The 20,681-nt window shown below is 43.6% G+C and overlaps 2 protein-coding genes across 3 annotated transcripts in view; both read left to right on the plus strand.

The window, feature by feature from the left end:
• The first annotated feature begins 822 nt into the window (after positions 1–822).
• On the plus strand, positions 823–3,381 carry LOC137414995 (THAP domain-containing protein 2-like). The gene is made up of 3 exons (XM_078785375.1): positions 823–1,061; positions 1,644–1,839; positions 2,696–3,381. Exons 1-3 carry the CDS (start codon positions 994–996, stop codon positions 3,155–3,157), a joined length of 726 nt encoding a protein of 241 aa, XP_078641501.1. The 5' UTR covers positions 823–993; the 3' UTR covers positions 3,158–3,381.
• Positions 3,382–4,572: 1,191 nt separating this feature from the next.
• Positions 4,573–20,681, plus strand: part of PPP2R3C (protein phosphatase 2 regulatory subunit B''gamma) — a 54,271-nt gene continuing 38,162 nt past the window's right edge. For both annotated transcript variants that reach the window (XM_068129184.2, XM_078785401.1), the window contains exons 1-4: positions 4,573–4,691; positions 4,782–4,909; positions 17,813–17,917; positions 18,586–18,698. In XM_068129184.2, coding sequence (XP_067985285.2) covers positions 4,634–4,691; positions 4,782–4,909; positions 17,813–17,917; positions 18,586–18,698 — 404 coding nt within the window. In that variant the 5' untranslated portion in view covers positions 4,573–4,633. The remainder of the gene's footprint in view (positions 4,692–4,781; positions 4,910–17,812; positions 17,918–18,585; positions 18,699–20,681) is intronic.

Here is a 20,681-nt window from a genome sequence, read left to right on the forward strand (position 1 = left end):
TCTGCTTGTTTCAATAAAGTTGAGTATCCCTTTGGAGTTGCCTGTATGAGCCTTTCAGCTGGTGTATCCGAGCGTGCACAGATGAAGCAATTGAGCACAGGTGGAGTAACGTCTTCATCCATATTGCTAGACTCCATGTCCTGCAAAGTAGAAAATGAGATATATTTAGAAATTATTTTTCCACAAAGGAGTGTCTGTGGTGAAATATAAATGTTAACAATCAACTCAGAATCATGAAAAACCCTTATTTGACCCCTCATAAGTTACTTAAGGGCCGTTTAAAAAAAATAAAAATTCTCGAAAATAATTTTTCGGTACCCGAATTCAACAGCTTTTTTTCTGGGTTTCCCACGGGAGTTGACCTTCAACATTTTAACACATGTTATTACACACCTTTCCAAACATATTGGTGAAGAAATTTTTTGGTAACAATTTAGTTAACAGATTTTCATATGTTTCCCTTACTATCTTCAAATTCCTGGGTCCGCAACGTCCTACATCTGCAGTGTTAAACTTCCGGATTTTTGTCTTTCTATTACATACAAAGTTACCGACAAATTGCTTTTCGTATGACCTACTATAATTTTATTTTATTATCTTCATGTAGTTGTAACATCTACCAACCCTATCGATGGAATGGGCAGAAGATTTAACAAGATGACGATGATGATGATGATGATGATGACGATGATGATGATGACGATGATGATGACGATGATGATGACGGTGACGATAACGATGACGATGACGATGACGATGACACCTCGTGTATCGGTCACTTCCTGTTGGTATCCACGGAGGTATATAATAAACCTGGAGAGCCAATGACGGCTGTCGGCTGAAGCTAGCGGAAGTTGCTTGGCGGCCATATTGGGAAGCCGATTGTGTCTGCGTCCGTGTTTGATCTCACAATCAGCTGATCTCACAATTTCTGATTCATTTTGGATGCTTACCGACTGTAAGGAGTCTTATTTGTGAACGCGCTGTTTCAAAATGCCACAGTGTGTTGCATTTGACTGCACAAATACCTCAGGGAAGGCCTCCACATGCACATTTCACAAGTAAGTGACAAACCGCGATCGCGGGTGTTCTGCTTTTTCAGTTTTTGGCGTGGTCACGGTGGTGGGGCTAGGCAATTAAGTTTCAATGAAGTTTCAATGAAGTTTGAACACTGTGTTTGAATTTGATGATGTTAGACCACGCGCAGGGTGTGCAATACGACACAGATCTCAAATATAACTGTATTGTGTATTCACTAGGGCTATGTGAGTATGTCAGACTGATGTCTGATTGACTCATTCATTGATTCAGATTGAAGTATCGAGATTGACTCGTCAGCTCGTGATCATTGTCAAGTGATTTAATTTGTGATGAGCTTAAATTAATTGTCCAGTCTACTACTGTCAGGGTTTCCATGCCCTCCTGTGTCACTCGTGAGCAGAAAGAGCAAATGGGGGTTACTTGTGGAAGGTACGAAAGTCCGACACATGGCAAACATTAGCAGATGAAGTTGTATTTAACTATACATATGAAACTCAAAATATTATTTTGATATGGAGTCGTTTTGACTCGGATGTTTTGACTGCCCTCTGAGGTTTTGACCCGCAACCACATTTTGTGACCACAATGTATTTTGTTTCAAGGTTTCCAAAGGATAAGGACTTGTGCTCTCGATGGACATCTGCCCTGAGAAGGGAGTCCTTCTACCCCACCCCAGGCACCACAGTTCTGTGCAGTGATCACTTCAATGAGAGTGACTTCGACAGGACTGGTCAAACCGTCCGACTGAAGCCGAAGTCCGTCCCCAGCTGTTTCAACTTCCCAGCACATTTAAAGAAGGTAAACTATGCTATGTTGGTATTCCACCTATGTTAGGTTGGTATTCCCCATACAGTGGTGCCCACTTAAAGTCATACCGCTTATTGGAATATCCCGTCTATAGTCCTAGAATAGTGAAATCCAAAACCAGTTCCTATATAAACTATAGTGAATCTTCCCATGTAATGTCATAGAATAATGTCATATCCCACTTAATTTCATAGTCAAATTGCTCACAATTGATTCCAAGCATAGTTATTTCCCAATTATTATCATACCTTCCTGTGGCCTCGCTCATTAACTCTGCCATCTGGCTAGGCGGCAGTCATGCATGGCTGATTATCACACCTACAAGTCACAAGACTGAATTCATTCTCTGCATACATTGATCCCACAGAAAACATCGTTTCCATTCTCAGGGCCGCCGCCATTTTGAATCCTGCCCATTGGAATATCCCGGATATTGCCATAATTTCATCCTGCACAGGGGGTATGATAATAAGCGGGCTCCACTGTATTATGTTGGTATTCCACCTATGTTATGATAGTAACCCATCACATGCCATGTCTGCTGCTTCATATGCAGCTCCTAAGACATAGTTTTATGGAGAACAACTCAGTTGCTTTTTTAAAAAATTAGAGCTGAGCCGAATCCCATTTTGTACACTTTCTTGGCATTTCCCCCCCGAAGCTTTGTTGTAATAATATTTAACAAAATGTTTAGTCTTTGAAACAATGTTACAATACGTCCAACGCAGTCACATCTATTTCTAATTAGAACCCCAATCTAATGAACGAAGCTTCTAAGCATTCGGCTCAGCCCTAAAAACAACTTAATGAGTATTAATGGTTCACCTTTTCTTTTCTTTCCAAATAGGTTACAGTTTTGAGGAAAGCGCCAGTGGCCAGGTCTGTCATCCAAGAAGATACACCAGAACCTCAAGCCACTACTCAAGATCCTGAACCTGAGGCGGGACCCTCATTTCAGACCACAGATCACTCCTACTCCGTCACAAGTCCACTGGTATTGAAGCACAAGCTCGATGAAGCAGTCCACAAGCTGGACAACTTTCGAAAAAAATTAAAAGTGAGTCAGCAACACAACAGAAGGTTAGCCAGAAAAGTGGAGTCCCTGAATACCATCGTGGAAGACCTGAGGGAGAATGGGATGGTCACCGACAATTGTATTGAAATGCTCAACACAACATTCTCTGGTGTGTCAAAAGCTATTGTGATCAGAATGCTGAAGAACAAAGGCAGCGGCACTTCATTTATTCACCTTCATGAGTTCACCAACACTTCATGTAAATATTTAAACTGTAAAAGATGTGTTGCATGAGATGTCTATATCTCCGCTCCATTATTCATGTAACAATTACCATGTCCTGCTGAACGTTCCATTGCAACATGTAAGTCTTGTATGTTATGAATAGCAAAAACTTCCGAAACCCAAGAATTGTGTGGGTTAACTACATGACAGCGTTTCATGTCATTTATGTGACTGACTCACTGTTGATGTGTTGCTGACCCATGTCAGTGTAGAATAAACTCTGGTTATCATTATATCTGCGTGGTTTCTAACATCTCGGTAATAGAAACATACACATCTTAGTTACAATATAATGACTGAATTAAGTAACATCATATAACATGACAACACATCAGATCTTTATATTGAGGAATATTATTGAACAAGCCAAAGAATGGCAAACGACGATGTACCTCAATTTTATAGATTTCTAGAAAGCTTTCGACTCCTTGCCCAGAGAATGTCTGGGTCATAATGAAGAAATACAGCATACCTGGAAAATTAGTGAACCTTGTAAAAGCCCTTTACCAAGACTTTCAATGTGCGGTCGTCGACCAAGGTGAAACAACAGAATGGTTCAAGGTGAAGACAGGAGTTAAACAGGGGTGTAACATGTCAGGATTCTTATTCCTACTAGTGGGTGATTGGGTCATGAGAAGAACGATAAAGAACACCGAGCGGTAATTTTGGGCACTTTTTTTTCAAACAAGCTCTAAACCATTGGATTCCCCAGGAAAAATGCGTCTAGAATCAACTTCAAACTTAATGAACACAATTTCCTTAAAGAACGGGATTCTGAGCCCGAATATCAGTTCAAATATTAGTATTCTATATTAATTAAATAGTCGGCGGTCCTAAAATTCGCTCCAGCTGCATCATCAGTGCGCCACACCTTTGCTTTGACAGGCTTTGTTTACAAAACAATCGGCTTCCCAATATGGCCGCCAGACTATTTCCGGTGGCTTCACGGCGGCTAATGCTGCGAGGTGGCCAATTGGCTCTCCAGGTTTATTATATACCTCCGTGTTGGTATCCGATGAATTTTAACCCTGAACTCTTTTTGAAACAATTCGTGTACCCAACCACTATTTCATAAAGCTTAACTACAAAAAATACAAATAATAGTTGATCTCATAATTGTGCATTGAACAATCTTTTGCTGTGGTGTTTGTTGACAATATTATTTCTGCTTATCGGAAGTCGTCGGTTGCTACGCCACGTGACCAAAACAATGACGTCACCGTGGCGTCTCCCACAGGCGGCGTTATTTCCTCCACTATTTTCGATGGTCATTGGATAAAGAATAGATAGGGTGATTTACTGACTCTTACCTACAGATGGCTCTGTTACTTTAGGTACAACTCTCTTCCTGATACCATGTCCATTCAATCAGTCTGGGTGGACAGGACTGAATGACTCCATTTATGTCCAATAAACAACAACAACATTGAATTTCCCAACAGCGGTTCCGGAAGTGCGTCAGAGCATCTTCATCGCCAAATCGCCATGGATTGGAAGCAGTTGTTGAAAAATCGTATAGCAAGTGCTGCAGCTTCCCAATCAGGTAGAGAATTTGTAGTAACGATAATGTCAGCCCTCGTTAATAATAGATAAGATGAAATAACGGCCATGCGCGGGTTTTTCGTCTATCCAGATGAGCAGTCAAAGGCGGAAGCGAAGGAGGAGGAGGACAAACTTTTCGCCAAGTTGTACTCGGAATGGAAGGGGAGCAGGGGATATTCGGAGAAATCCTACACCTCGATACCTCGTTTCTATTATCGCGTAAGGACATGAGAAGAGGCAAAGCCCGGGACCGATCAAACTTTTGTAATCCTTCGTCATGGTTTCCTTGGCAATGCCAATGATGTTGACCAAAGACCTATTATCTAATTCAAATGATGTAATATTAATAGGCAAAGTTGATTTTATAATTGCGCTTAATTGTACCTCGGGGTGTGTTCAGTTACCAAGCAGCTTGCTAGCGCTTGCCAAGCCAGCCGTTCCTTATCATTTGTTTCCAATGGACTGTTTGAATGCTTAAGCCACTTGGCGAGCGCTCGACAAGAAACTTGCTTACTGAACACACCGCTGGACGGCCAGCTTAAAACCACTCTTTAAAATTGATGTATTACTATTACTATTAGGTAGAACACCTGGGCTGACACATCACCATGACCGCAGTTTATACGTTCAGATTCCACTCATTGGATCTAAACCAGAAGTACTCTACCATCATTGAGCTAGAATTCTGCTTCACAAGTTACTTTGAGGATTCAAACCTGAAATTCTAACCTTAGGTATACTTGTTCATGGTCTTCATCACAGTATCATTATACTAAAGCATATAAATGACCCATTATATGTGGTCAATGCTTTATTCAATACATCATACAATGTGATAGGGTCATGTACATGTACATATGTGTACATTGTTACATGTATGCTTGGACCATTGCATGATATGCTAGTCTGGCTCCCAAAGTGCCCAGACTAGACTGTTAGATGATCATTGATGAAAATGTCTTGGCTGATGACATTTCATTGCTACTTCCGCAACCTAAGGAGGATGGAAGTTGCGTTTTTTGTTTTTTTGAATACATTGTCGAGGCTCGTGGAAGTGCTGGCACACTGAATGGATCAGGCTGTAACGCACAAAAACGAGATACAAAACGTGCTTGCATGGACAAAGAAACTCCAAGGAAGAAAAACTGGAGAAATAGGAGGGATGTAGGTGGGGTTAACGAGAGTAGAAAACATGGTTACCTTCGCAAAAGCGGAAGGTTATGTTTTGATCGCTGTGTATTTATTTGTGTGTGTGTGTGTGTATGTTATTCGCATAACTCAAAAAGTATTCAACCGAATTGCATGAAATTTGGTGGGATGATTGGTTATTATACGGGACACATTTGATTAGATTTTGGGAGCAATCGGGTCAAAGGTCAAGGTCACGAAAAGGTCAAAATCGTATTTTTACCATAGCGCGGTCAATTTTTATCCAATTGGCATGCAACTAATGCCAAAATGTTCAGAATTCAATGCCCGATCTTGTGATATACGACATGACCCAGTGAAGACATTACCCTTGTTAGCGGTTGGGGGTCAAAGGTCAGGGGGGTCACGACCTTGCAAAATGTGCGTTTTTTGTCATAACTCGGTCAATTCTTATCCGATTTGCATGAAATCAGCACCAAACTGTTCACTGTTCTGTTCCCTACACTCCCATGCCAAGTACAGAACAGTAGCTGCGGCGAAGGTATGCGCTCTACCGAGTGCCCGTTCTAGTTTTGGATTTGGGACGATCTGAGATGGCGGTGAACAGCTGTCTTGAAGACTTGCAGGAGGAGGTTCATCCCCATTTGTCTGTTAGTGAACATCATATCTCAAAACGTTGTGGACGTGTTCGACCAAAACTTGGTGGATTGGTTGGGTGTGTGATAAGGACGAATTGATTAGGTTTTGGTGAAGATCCAGATCTGGATACCATAATTTTTAAAATGATTCTTCACCATTGTTTGGGCCAAAAACGATAAATAGCATGATATCTCAAAACGTTGTGGACGGATTTGAACAAAACTTGGTGGACAGGTTAAGTGTGTGATAAGGGACCGAATTGATTTGATTTCGGTGAAGATCCAGAACCAGCCTGTCAATGGGATACTAAACATAAACTTCAGCCTGGTGGAGGCTCTACTGAGTGCTGTTGTATTTGCATTTGCAATGTGGATGTGTTAAATTGGTTCACGAGTTATCAAGTGACCACTATATTTGTTGTGTGTGCGTCTGTCTGTGTGTGTGTCTGTGTGTGTGTCTGTCTGTCCGCAGCATAACTACCCGATGGTATCATCCGGTCTTGATGAAACTTGGGTGGGAGGTTGATATCATGATCTAGTTGTGTCCTGCCTAGAGTGGGCGTATTGCGCCCATTGTGGGCAGAGCCTCGCCCGAAAAAGATGTCTTTTTAGGGGGTAATCGAGTTCAACCTACATCTTCTCCAAGGGGTTTGGTGGAATCTGACAGGGGTTTCGATATTTGGTTAGGCCAGTGTCATGTGTCTAGCCCCACGGAGCTCGATTTTTCATTTTCGCGTCAAGGTCACAAGGTCACGAAATTTAGAAAAGTCGATTTTTGATGGTTTCGTTACATTGTACGCTTCCTGATAGGGTGAAATGTCGTACATGATCTTATATTGTCACATACATCATGAAATGCAAGTTTTCCAACAAATTTCAGAATCCTCGACCTTTGACCTTTGAAGGTCACAAAGGTCAAATTTTCAAAGTTGTCGGAATCTAACCGAATTTTCGGTATTGTGTGGCTAACTAAGCTCATAACTGATTATCCATTATTTTCTATCTCATTTTAAGGTCAGTAACCTTCGTTTTGACATTTCAAGGTCACAAAGGTCAAATTTTCAAAGTTGTCGGAATTGAACCGAATTTTCGAAATCGAACCGAAGAATACCGCTCGCTCGTGAACCATCGTCGTCTCCTGATTTGTCATTAACAAGCAAACATATACAGTCACGTGAAAAAGTAAGTACACCCCATGTAAAGTTTTGACTTTTTCAACATATTTCAACATACAGCTATTTCATCTTCATTTCAACAATATTGATAGATAAAGGTGATGTAAGATAACAAACATCATGAAACGTTTACATTTTGTAGTCCATTGTATAATTTAAATAAACACAAATGCAAATTTCGCATGTGGAAAAAGTAAGTACACCCTTGGCAGAAAAGTAAGTACAAAAGTAAGTATAGGTGGTATTGCCCCCTTTGGCAGAAACAACCTCAAGTAGGCGTTTCTTATAACTGTCTACCAGTCTCTGACATCGACTGGGAGAAATTTTTGCCCACTCCTCCATGCAGAATTCTTTCAGCTGTGCAATGTTTGAGGGGTTTCTTGCATGCACAGCTCGTTTCAAATCCCACCACAACATCTTGATGGGATTTAGATCCGAGCTTTGACATGGCTATTCCAGAACCCTCCATTTCTTTCTTTTCAGCCATTCCTTGGTGGATTTACTGGTATTTTTAGGGTCATTGTCATGTTGCAAGGTCCACCTTCGGTTGAGCTTCAACTTCTCTGACAGATGGCCTCACATTATCCTCAAGCACCCTCTGGAACAATGAAGAATTCATAGTGGATTCTATGATGGTGAGCTGCCCAGGCCCTGATGCAGCAAAGCTGCCCCAAACCATAATATTTCCACCACCATGCTCTACAATTGGTATCAGGTTCTTGTGGTCAAATGCCATCTTTGGTTTTCCCCAAACATGACTTCTGGTACTGTGGCCAAATAGCTCTACCTTTGACTCATCTGTCCAGAGCACATTGTTCCAGAAGTGCTGGTCTTTGCCTAGGTGTTCATTGGCAAACTTTTGTCTTGCCCTGATGTTCTTTCTGGACAGCAAAAGTTTCCTCCTGGCACACCTCCCATGTAGATCAAATTTGTGCAGCCTCTTTCTAATGGTAGACTCGTGCACTTTGACATCAACAGTGGCAAGAGCTACCTGTAGGTCCCGTGATGACATTCTGGGGTTCTAAGAGACTTCTTTCAGCATCTTGCGGTCTGCTCTCGGGCTGAACTTGCTGGGGCGTCCTGGCCTGAACAAGTTGGCAGTTGTTTGGAATCTCCTCCACTTGTAGATGATCTTCTGGACAGTCGAATGATTGATTTCAAATTGTTTGGAGATCTTTTTAAATCCCTTCCCAGACTCGTAGGCATCTATAACCTTCTTTCTGAAGGCCTCAGAGAGCTCTTTTGATCTAGGCATGGTGACGCCGCACACTTCAATAACAAAGAGCAAACCAAACTTAATGTCTGAGGTTTAAATAAGACGGGTTCCTCCGAGATCCTCTCTAACTATGTTCTAATCATTTGCACCTGAGCTGGTGCACCTGATTCTAATTTTAGGTATTTGAAGTAGTGATAAATGTAGGGGTGTACTTACTTTTTCCACATGCAAAATTTGCATTTATGTTTATTTAAATTATACAATGGACTACAAAATGTAAATGTTTCATGATATTTGTTATATTATATCACCTTTATCTATCAATATTGTTGAAATGAAGATCAAATAGCTGTATGTTGAAATATGTTGAAAAAGTCAAAACTTTACATGGGGTGTACTTACTTTTTCACTTGACTGTAAATGCAGACATTCATGCCTGACGAACATAACTCTCTATACAGCTGCGAAACTGATTTACTTTTCGTCCGGCTGCAAGCGTGGAGGTGTGGGGCGTATATGGTAAGGGGAGGAGGCATGGGAGGTTGTCAGTCAGAAAGGATGGTGCAGAGGAAGTGCACTTACTTTTCATCTGTTTCGTTTAGGTTTTAGTCTTGACCTGTTTATAATGTTTAGGATTAATGTTTCACAGTTAGGGTGTTGCATCACAATGTACTCTGTCCCTTGGATGGATGGATGTTAAACTGGATATCCATCTCCTAGCATTACCTGGTGGACATTGAATATCCCCCACAGTATCCTTTGCTAAGAGCAGGTGAGTTATCATCGACACCCTGAATACATTCCAAATTTATGCCAAAATTGGCTCCAGTTGAACATCAGGCCTAGTCAGTAACTTTGTGAAAGATTTGGATCACACACAACTTTAATATCAAATACTCCATTCCGAACCTTCATATTATGGTATTATATCTGCTTTTAATGTTGTGTTGAAAGCACCTAAAACATTTGATTTCATGATTCAATGACGTTGTCACTCATGAACCATGCAAAAGTTTAAAATCGACTCCTCAATTGTATGCTCATGTGACTAGCCAGTTGCCTGTGCCTTAACGGGATTTTAAATTGGGTCGGGATGGGGATGGCAAAAATGCAAATGGCACCTTCTGTCATTAAGCCGGCAAGCTGGGAGCATCAATTCACATTTATTGCCACATGTGATGCAATTTAAATGCTCTAATGATGGTGAGGTGCGCATGCGCAAGATTCGAGGTCACGTCTCTTCGAAGCTGTCCATGCGCTCACGCTTTCGAAGTTAAGTAATTTTTCACAATTGTGTTTTTGTCGAACCTGTATCTATCTTTCGGTGTGTGTACCTATTAGTGTGTCTTTAGTAAGATTCTCGGTGTTAATTTTTCATACCTGTATACAAAATCGTTGGTTAATTCGTGTCGCGTATTCTGTGCCCTCGTGTAGTAGGCTACCGTGTCCGACCTTGGCTTGAGGCTTTGTTTTTCTCTCAGCGGTTTGTCAATTGCGCTGCAATTACTTTCGGTCTCTGTTTTTCCTGGTCTTTTCACCCCATACTTCCTTGTTTAAAATCTCAACTAAAAAAAAAAAAAAACCAAAAAAATATTTCCTTTGTTCTTATTCATTTATTCGTCGTTCTTATTTGTTCGTTCGTTCTTCGATCACGTTGTTCGTGATCACGTGATCACGTTGTTAAAAATGTTTCAACTTTCCCCTGAAGAACTGTATTCTGTCGTATATTATAACACCTTTTTCTTCTTCTTCTATAAAAGGATGCTTTCGACTCTCTCACCAAATCTATTCATTCCAAAAAAAAATTCCATCTCTTACAGTTCCTCTTTTCTACATTCCCGAAACTCTCCAGCACTCCACCCCTCCTTCAGCGTCCTCAAACGTATTGTTACGGTCCGCGGATTAGATGTTATTTTTTACTGAGCGGTGGTGTAACCGCGGCCGAACAGTTATTCCCCGACTAAAACCCGATTCAACCCAAACGTTGGCCGTATCGCGCCACCGCTATTCAATCGGGAAAAGACTAAGACGACAAATGCAAAGAGGAAAAGGAATAAGACGAGAAAAGGGTTGAAAATACTACTAAATTTATTTACTATTTCCAGGCTCAAAATAACCAAGGAGAAGGAAAGATAATAAAATAATATACAGAAGCTTTTAGAGACACAGGGAAAATACTAGCTTATCTAACAGGCTTACTTACTACCCAGGACAGAACAAACAAAGACACTGACTCACGCGGGGAATTGCAGAGTGGATTGCTGGAAGGAGGTGTGTGGCTGGAGGGGGGAGGACGGCACAGAGCTGGCTGGAGCTTGATCCCGCACGGGACGTCGGGCTGGACCTCGACGGCCGCTGATGCCACCGAGCCTGTCGTGTGCGCGGAGTCACGGGTCGGAGCTGCTTGTCTCAGTAACAGCGCATCTGCTCTGGCGACCCAGCTCTTTCTTTGGACTCGGTAAAAGCGCAACTCTCTGACGACCCAGCTCTTTCTTTGGACTCAGTAAAAGCGCAACTCTCTGACGACCCAGCTCTTGTCTCCTCCCTCCTTGTCTCAACTCTTGGGGAACGCCCCGACGGCGGGTTATATAGGCCCCGCCCCTCAACCTTTGCGAAAATCCCATTTCCCATCACCCCTCCCCTCTAAATCTACCCCCTTGCCCCTCCCTTCCAAATCATCCCCATCACCCATCTCTTTCAAATCTTCCCCCTTGCCCCTCCCCTCCAAATCTTCCCAATCACCCATTCCTTTCAAATCTCCCCCCACACCCCTCCCCTCCGAGACTCTCCCTCGCTCCTCCCCTCCCAGACTCCCCTCTCACCCCTCCTCCTCAAAGCGTCCTCCCCGCATCTTCCCCATTCCAACTTTCACCTTCATCTCCCCCAACCTTCTGCCTCACTCTTCCCCCTCCTTAAATAACACCTCACTGCGCCCCACCCAATCACCATCAAACCTTTTGTCCGCCCCATTCTTCCCTTTCTCCAAGCTATTCTGAAATCTCTGACACACCTCCAACAGCTCTCCCTACCTCTTCCTCCTCTTCCACATCTTACCTTACCCTCCCCCACCCCTGTTCTGTATCCGATGCTCCCCCTTCCTCTTCTTTAACGGTATGGACCTCAAACATCCAGGGGCTTCGCTCAAACTTGACTGATCTCTCCATACAGGTTGCTTCTGACAAACCAGATGTGATCTGCTTAACAGAAACTTTCCTCCTACATGGTGTCTCTGATTTCTTGGTATCTCTCCCAGGTTTCTCCCTCCTCCGGTATGATAGACCTGAGCCTCGTCCTGGAGGTGGGGTTGCTATTTTTATAAAAAACTCTCTTCCTCACTCGCCCTGCACTGCCCTCTCTCCACCTCACCCCCAGGAATACCTTTGGCTACGGCTTCCCCTTCGCTCCCACCTTAATTTGTTCCTATGTGTGTTGTACCGTCCACCAAACAGTGATGACTCCATCTACATCTCGCTGTCTGATAATATGGACCAACTTCTATCGACCCATCCCAACTCTCTCTTCCTCATATGTGGTGATTTCAATTGTCACCATGCCAGTTGGCTGGGTGTCGGTATCTCTCTCACCAGCCATGGCTCTTCAGCAAAGGACTTCTGCGACTCACTGGGACTGACACAATCTGTCAATTTCCCGACCCGGATCTCAGTCAACGGAGCATCTTCTCTTCTGGACTTGGTTATGACTAACTTCCCTGAAAATGTCTGCTGCTCTTCTTCTGCTCCAATCGGCTCATCTGATCATGTGCTTGTTAAATTGGACATCTCTCTGACCATTGTCAGAGAGCCTCCTCAGCAGCGACGAGTCTGGCATTTCACTCAAGCCAACTGGCACGGTCTTCAAGCAGCCATCAATCATCTGGACTGGTCTCCCATCTCTACCGCCTCTGACATCAACTCATCCTGGGAATTCTTCCAAAGTAAATTGCTCTCTCTCTCATGCACAGATTTATCCCATCTCGTCTTCAGTTGTCATACCCTTCCTCCCGTCCATGATACACGGAATCTTGTGGTGAGGCTATTGCCCAGAAACAACTCGCTTTCGTCTCCTGGAAAGCAAATCCAACGGAAGGAAATTTTATTTCTTTTCACAAAGCCCGAAACAAGTGTGTGTCCACCCTCAGGAGAGCCAGGAAACAATATCTCTACGTTCTCAGGACCGAACTCTTATCTGTCTCCCTCTTCCAAATCCTGGTGGCGTCTGGTCAAATCTGTTTCTGGTGTTTGTTCCCCCTCCATCCCCTCCCTCACCTCCCTCACCTCAAACGGCTACACGGCTGACTCCGCACGTGAAAAAGCTGAATGCCTCAACTCTGTGTTTGCCTCTAAATCTTGTCTCCCAAACCCAGCCCGCTCTGTACCCACCGTACCCAGTCGTACACAGCTGCTCCTGGACTATGTGTCCTTTCCTCCTGACAAGGTGGAAAAGTTTCTGTCAACCCTCGACTCTGATTCTGCAACTGGACCTGACGGCATCAGCCCACGGGTCCTAAAATCCTGTTCTTCTGCTCTTTCACTCCCTCTCTCTGTTCTCTTCACCCTATCTTTTGCTCAAGGTCATCTGCCATCTGCTTGGAAATCAGCCAAAATCACCGCTTTGCACAAAAAAGGTGCAAAAACAGATCCTAGCAACTACAGACCAATCTGCCTTCTCCCAATTATCAGCAAAGTCATGGAATCCATCATTGCTTCAGATATGAAATCTTTCCTCTTCTCCAATGGCTTGATCTCTTATCATCAATTTGGTTTCAGACCTGGTCACTCTACTCTGGACATGCTGCTTCTGCTTTCTCGACAATGGATGGAGGTCCTCAATGCCAAACAGGAAATTAGAGCTGTCTCCCTTGACATATCACGCGCCTTCGATACGGTCTGGCACCCCGCTCTGCTCACCAAACTCTCCTCTTTTGGTATCCATGGAAATCTCCACGCATGGCTGGCGGACTTCCTCTCTAGTCGGAGTCAACGTGTGGCCCTGAATGGGTTTCTCTCATCTCCTCTTCCTGTTCAGGCTGGAGTTCCCCAAGGTAGTGTTCTGGGCCCTGTGCTTTTTCTGGTCTTCATCAATGATCTCTCTGACTCTCTTTAAAATCCTCTCTATCTCTTTGCTGATGACTCTACTCTCTGTCGCTCCATTCCTCATCCCTCAGATCGGCAGTCTGCAGCCTCCTCACTCTCTGCAGACCTGGACAAAATGGCAGACTGGGCAAACAAGTGGAACATGTCTTTCAATCCTGACAAATCTCACACTCTTACGATGTCTCTCCGAAAAGACCGACTGGACAACCCTCCCAGCCACTTTCTGAATAATCCTCTCCAAGAAGTTCTGTCACTCAAGCTTTTGGGTCTCACTATCTGCCATGATCTTTCCTGGGAAAACCACATTTCAAACCTGGCCTCCAAAGCCAGTCGCCGACTGGGCATCCACCGTCGTGCGAAGTCCTTCCTTGGCACACCTGAGCTCCTCACCACATACAAGGCTTTCATCCGCAGGTCAATGGAATACTGCTCTCCCCTCTGGGCTGGTGCTCCTGCCTCACACCTAGCTCGTCTTCACGCTGTTGAAACCAAAGCATTCAGAATCATTGGAATCTCCCGCGATGAAGCTAACTCCAAGGGCCTTTCACTCACTCACCGCAGGCAGGTTGGTGGTCTTTCCGTCTTTTACCGACTCCTCTCTGGCCTTGCCCGCCCCAGCTCTCTCTGGGCTCTGTCCCCCAAATATTCCTACAGGTCGCACAAGATCTGCCTGCAACCCTCTTATGGTTAAACTGCCAAAATCAAGACTCTCTGCTCACATTCACTCCTTCATTCCTCTTTTCTCCTGCCTCTGGAACAAACTCCCTCACTCTCTTCAATCCCACTCCACCCTCCAGGTCTTTCAAACAGCTGTTCACCACCATCTCTTATCTTCCCCCATCCAAAACCTTGATCTTTTCTACCCCCGCTAATTTCACCCCAAATTCACTTTTTTGAAATACCAACTTCTGTCCTGGAAGTCCTTTGTGTCCTTGTGTTTTATACTTCTCCCACCCCCCCCCCCCGTCCCACGCCTCCCCCACCCCCGTCCCACGCCTCCTCCCCCCAAGCCCTCTCCCTCCCACACATCTACCTGCTCTCAAATGTGCTGTTTGTGTGCTTCCCCATCTCTCCCCATCTTGTCTTCCGCTCCCTCTTTTTATATATTTTGTTTGTCTGGTTGATTTGTTTGTGAAGTAAATGTTAGCTCTTTCACGAGCCTCGATTCAGTATACAAAAAAAAAAAAAAAGTGCTCCATTTTAAACTGTTTGTTTGATATATGTAGCTTTTTGATGCCTTATAGGGTCCGTAATAAAAATTTGTATTAGTGTCAAAGCCAGTGACCAATTACAAATGAATAGTTGGATACTGCCAAGGAATGTATAATGTTAAAGTGATAGACTCCTCCTGTGCCATGCCATCTTGCCAAAGAACTTAGATTGCACATGCGCATTTGCCCCATATTTGCTGTGCAAAATTATTTCCACATTATGGTCAATATCATAATAAAAACGCAGTTATTAATAAAATTGGTATAGAAAGATGAACTACGGACACTTAACAGCAAGCTGAGCTCACATCCTGACGTAAATCCATCACGTGGATGCTACACTATTTTTCATACATGTACAGTACATGTATTTAATGATGTTTATTAATGATCAGCCAACAACTTTGTCATCTTTTTCTTCTTCAAAATAAGTTGAGTGATCCTGCTCGCTGCCATTGTGCTATGTCAGCATCTGTTCTTGACTTTTGACAAATATTCTGATAAAAAAAATAACAAATTAATCGTTTTCTTCTGTGATGTGTCTTTTTTGGCATAGTTACATCATCTCTCAGCTGTTATCAAAAACTCGTGAGGTACCTGTGCTACGCATGGGTGGATGGCCAAAAGCAAACAAACAATGCGGAAACAGTGGATGCTAAACCACAACAACAACAACAACATGCATTTTAAGGCCATTTTCCCTGCTAGAGCGGGGGTTAGCCTTGCGGTCCCCATGACAATCTTCTCCATTTTGCCCTATTTTCTGCATCTCTCCTTGTTAACCCCCTTGCCAGCATTTCTTCTTCCACCATCTTTACCAAGTCTTTCTCGGTCTTCCCCGTCCTCTACTTCCTTCTACATTCATTTCCATCACTCTTCTCAACCAGTCACTTTCATCCTTCCTCAACACATGACCAAACCATCTCAACCTGTTCCTCTACACATGGATGCTCTACCATGAACCAATAAATTCCACGTTCCTGTGCCACCTTCAGTCGAACATCAGGCATTGACAGCAGGTTCGTGAAGGCCTTGCACAAAAAACGTTCCCAGTCTGAATGTTTCTATATCCAGTCAATGGCGAAACTACAAATGTGGAATCCGCGAATGTCACGGATGGAAACCCTCACGTCATTTCCTTATTCTGCTTTAAACTCAATATCTCTATATTTTTATTCCAACAGCAATTATTCATCAATCCAATCACAAACTAGAACGCCACTCAGTAGAGCGCATACTCCCGCCGTGGGTGGCCGCTGCTGAGCCCTATCTTCCAATGGTAAAAAATCCTTCAAAAAATTCCTGGATCCGGAATAATATCCTGAGCTTCACCAAAAACTAATCAATTCTTCCTTATCCCAAGGGCAATCATCCCACCAACTTTCATTCAAATCCGTTCAGAACTTTTCCAGATATCTTTTTTTTTTTTTTTTTTTTTCTTTTTTGTATACAAGATCGAGGCTCGTGAAAGAGCGAACATTAATCACACAGAAAGACAAACAGACACACAAAACAAATAACATCGGGAGCGGTAGACAAGATGGGGAGAGAGGGGGAAGGACACAAACACAACATTTGAGAGCAGGGACCGAGAGACATGGAGACATCGAGAGAACTGTGGGAGGGAGAGGGCTTTGGGGGGGAGGCATGAGAAGGGGGGGGGGGGGGGGTGGGAGAGGTATAAAACATATGGACACTGCCAAGACTTCCAGGAAAGAAGTTGGAATTTCAAACAAGGTGGATCTGGGGTGAATTAGTGGGGGTAGAAAAGATCAAGGTTTTGGATGGGGGAAGATAAGAGATGGTGGTGAACAGCTGTTTTGAAGACCTGGAGGGAGGAGTGTGATTGAAGTGAGTGTGGGAGTTTGTTCCAGAGGCGGGAGAAAAGAGGAATGAAAGAGTGAAGGTGAGCAGAGAGCCGAGATGTGGAATCTTGTTCACAAACACACGAGCACACGAACATACGAACACACATACGCGCGCGCACACACACACACACACACACACACACACACACACACACACACACACACACACACACACAGACGGACATGATCGAATGCATTACTCCCTGACGGGAGTAATTAATACTATGGTATTAATAGATCAAAATATAATGTTAAATCACGATTGTATTGAGATATTATCAAATCGGCGAATCATCGTCATCTTGTTCACTTCTGGATCGGCAGCAGCTCTTAACGATGGTATTTCAAATTTATAATTTATTTGAGGAATTAATGAAACCTCATACCAAGCTTATGACATCTGCTGGGACCTCAAAACGTTCCACAGAAGGTGTGGCTGGGCTAGCCCCAAAACTGAGGGAGTAGTTTGGGACGGACGGACGTACAGACAGACAGACACTCGTGTTTTATAATATAGATCACGCCTATCCAATTTTGTCTACGTTGTCACCAGTTCCCATTTCACCAGAATTAGCCATGACGATAAATAAGGCCAAAATAAACTTCCATATTGAGTACGAGGCACAACAGGTCAGTAATATGTCAACATCAAAAACTTTGCTCGTATTAACAAATAATCTCTTTCACAATTTACTAATCGCCATTTCACCGGGTTCCTTGGAAATAGCATGTAAAATAAAACCATATTGACCAATAATACACTATTTTTCAGCTTCCTGGGGAGGATGAGTTGTTGCTGCAGAAACTGCGTGAGGAATCTCGAGCCGTCTTCCTGCAGAGGAAAAGTCGGGCACTACTTGACAATGATGAGCTCCAGGTAGAGGAACTTTTTTTTTTTAATGCTTCACCAAGTGATAATAGTTTATTGAATGAAAATGCCTACATGTACACGATGTTTTTCAATGATGTGATCTATTAAAGGTTGGCATGATTTGGTTTCCTGAGGTTTTAAAGTTATGGATCACCAAATACGGTGGGATAATGGTTAGGGCATCTGCTCCGAGTCTGGGAGGTCGGTGGTTCAAACCACAACTGAGGCATACCAAAGATTTAAAAAACGGTATGTGTTACTTCCTTGCTTGACACTCAGCATTAAAAAGGATAGAGCACAGACAATCTCCATAGGTCGGCATCCATAGGGAGGAGAAAATTCATCTTGAGGAAATGCCCTGCTGAGTGTGGTCAGAAAGGCAGTGCCATTGTTGTGACGTCGTTGGTTCCCAGAGTGCCCCAGGAAGTGACGGCACTTCCCCCAAGAACACCTTGGCTGTTAGTCTGGGGTTTAAGTTAGCCAGTAGGCTGTTTTTGTCAGTATGTCTATGTGTGAGATGTGTGAGTGGCAGCTTACTACGAGCCTTGGACCTTGTATAAAAACCTTGTAGATTGGCGTTGATGTGACTCTAGTACATCAAAGCTCAAAACTTTAACAAATATGTCATGACTCCTTGATTAAATACCTTTGTGGCATGTGTCGTTGTCCCACAGAATCTTTGGTTTCTTCTGGACAAGTACCAAACACCGCCGATGATCGGTGAGGATCAGATGATCAACTATGAATGTTTCCTGAAGGTCGGGGAGCAGTCAGGGTCAAAGTGCAAGTAAGGAAGTCGTAGAAAAGTATTTTGGACACTTACAAAGTCACTCTCTGTGGGCTTTCTCTCTTATAAAGGGTGTGGCATTAATGTCTGACACATCTATTTCTGTAATGAAACAAGACGGAACAAAGGAAATCATGTTTTTATTACGGTAAAGGTAAGTACAGGAATGCGAGATTTTGTGACATCATGGCAGTATCACACAACCCAGCTCTACTTCTTATAATAACATTTTAATTGTTGTCCATTGATGCACTCCCTGCATCGAACCAGTACATTGTTCATTGCTCATTTCAATGTGGCGTTATCAATAATTGCAGTGGTGGCTTCAGTGAGCCTCATTATAAGTTCATCCACACATGTGGATGGGTCTTGTAAACCTGGCTCTTCAAAAATCCCCAGAGGAAGAAATATTTGTGGAGTATACGTCCGAGACTCCTTGGGCTAAAACACATTTTACCGAAAGGCGTTGGATCAACTTTTTTGGACTTCGGGCAATTGCTGAAGCTATGGCATTGATTGCCTCTTGTGTCCTCACATGCTTAGATGGGCGAACACTATCATCTTCATAAAATTTTCCGACGAAAGAGAGAGGGTGTTATAACATGGGGAATTTCTACGTGGAAATTCCTTCCTGAATGCTCGCTGAGTTGCATTAACACAGCCTAATTTAATATAGAGTTCTTCAACAGTTTTAATCTACATTGGCACGTGGTAATGCTCCATCATTCAAATATTCAGAGCTTTACCTGTAACGCACAAAAATAGATAATTAATTTTACAGATATTTCTTTAAAATATTGTTACGGCACCGGGGTTCAGGGGTTATCACAAGGGGGTTCCTCAGACATGTTCCCTGACCTCTGGGCCTGAGGCCATCAGGCGACAGACATTGGTTGGGATAATTGGGTCTAACAGGTTCCCCTTTCCTTTATGTAATTTTACCTGTTGTTGACCCAATGGCCTCAACTAAAGACCACGCCCTCAACGTTCACCCGTCTTCCAACTAATATTACTACTACGGCCGAGGAAACCATGAGTGAATGATGGCTTAACACTACCGTAGGGAAACAGTGGGGCAGAACTCCTGGTTATCCACTACGCACACTCTTATGTCAGATCAATGGAACAAAGGATGAGAATGAAGCAGATGGAAAATGCACAACAATTATTTATTACCAAGCAATGGTGAAAAGCACATTATTTACAGGTCTTTATTCACCAAGCAAAATCAAAGGAAAAACGGCATGTATTTACAGCAAAGAAACGGCAAAGGAAAAAGACCCAAAATAGCAGACTTATCCTTAGCTTGTATCTATATAGGACATTGACACAAACAGAGAGACAAGGTACCTGCATTCATTCTGCGAGAAGAAGAAGAAGAAGAAAAAGAACAATATAATGAAAGAGGCAGTTTGGAGTATGGGAACGATTCCAGGATCACCTCACCAGGTGGGGCTGGATCTGGCGAAATAATATAGGCGAGGGGAGGGAGTCGTCATGAAGAGGGGGCCATGGAGTGTTGTTGCAGGAGTGGCGTCACTGCAACTTCGCCTTACTCCGGACCCAGCAGTAGCTTGTCCTGGATCCAACAAAACTTGTGCATGGTTCGTTCGGGCAGGCAAACCTTCGAGCAGGCACTACTGTGCTCGTACCAAGGCTCCACACAATGGCTCAGCTTGATCTGAGGTGCTCCACAGCAAATCACCACCACCCACCTCAGCTCTCCACAGGAGCTCACCTCCGCCCCTGTATCAAGCTGACTTTTGTATTTTAGCTTTCCACACGAGGCGTGGTTTCCAAGCCAGTCGGGGGGGGGGGGGGCATGTAGCCCTTCCCCATTGGTGTGCCCAGGTTCCCTGTGCAGCACCTGCCAAGCCTGAAAGACGTTCAGGTTCCCTGCACATCACTCGGCATGTTTGAAAAGGTTCTCCGAGTGATAAATATTGAGGTACAAGAAAGCAAAGTGGCCAATCCGGAAGATTA

Source organism: Myxine glutinosa, chromosome 1, assembly GCF_964187855.1.
Source record: "Myxine glutinosa chromosome 1, kmMyxGlut1.1, whole genome shotgun sequence".
Taxonomy (NCBI): Eukaryota; Metazoa; Chordata; class Myxini; order Myxiniformes; family Myxinidae; genus Myxine; species Myxine glutinosa.

What these genes read in the sequence shown, in the direction of transcription:
- LOC137414995 (XM_078785375.1), top strand. Translation starts at nt 994, where the DNA reads ATGCCACAGTGTGTTGCATTTGACTGCACAAATACCTCAGGGAAGGCC. An exon ending in TCCACATGCACATTTCACAA is followed by an intron (nt 1,062 to 1,643) that starts GTAAGTGACAAA and finishes TTTTGTTTCAAG; the next exon opens with GTTTCCAAAGGATAAGGACT. An exon ending in TCCCAGCACATTTAAAGAAG is followed by an intron (nt 1,840 to 2,695) that starts GTAAACTATGCT and finishes CTTTCCAAATAG; the next exon opens with GTTACAGTTTTGAGGAAAGC.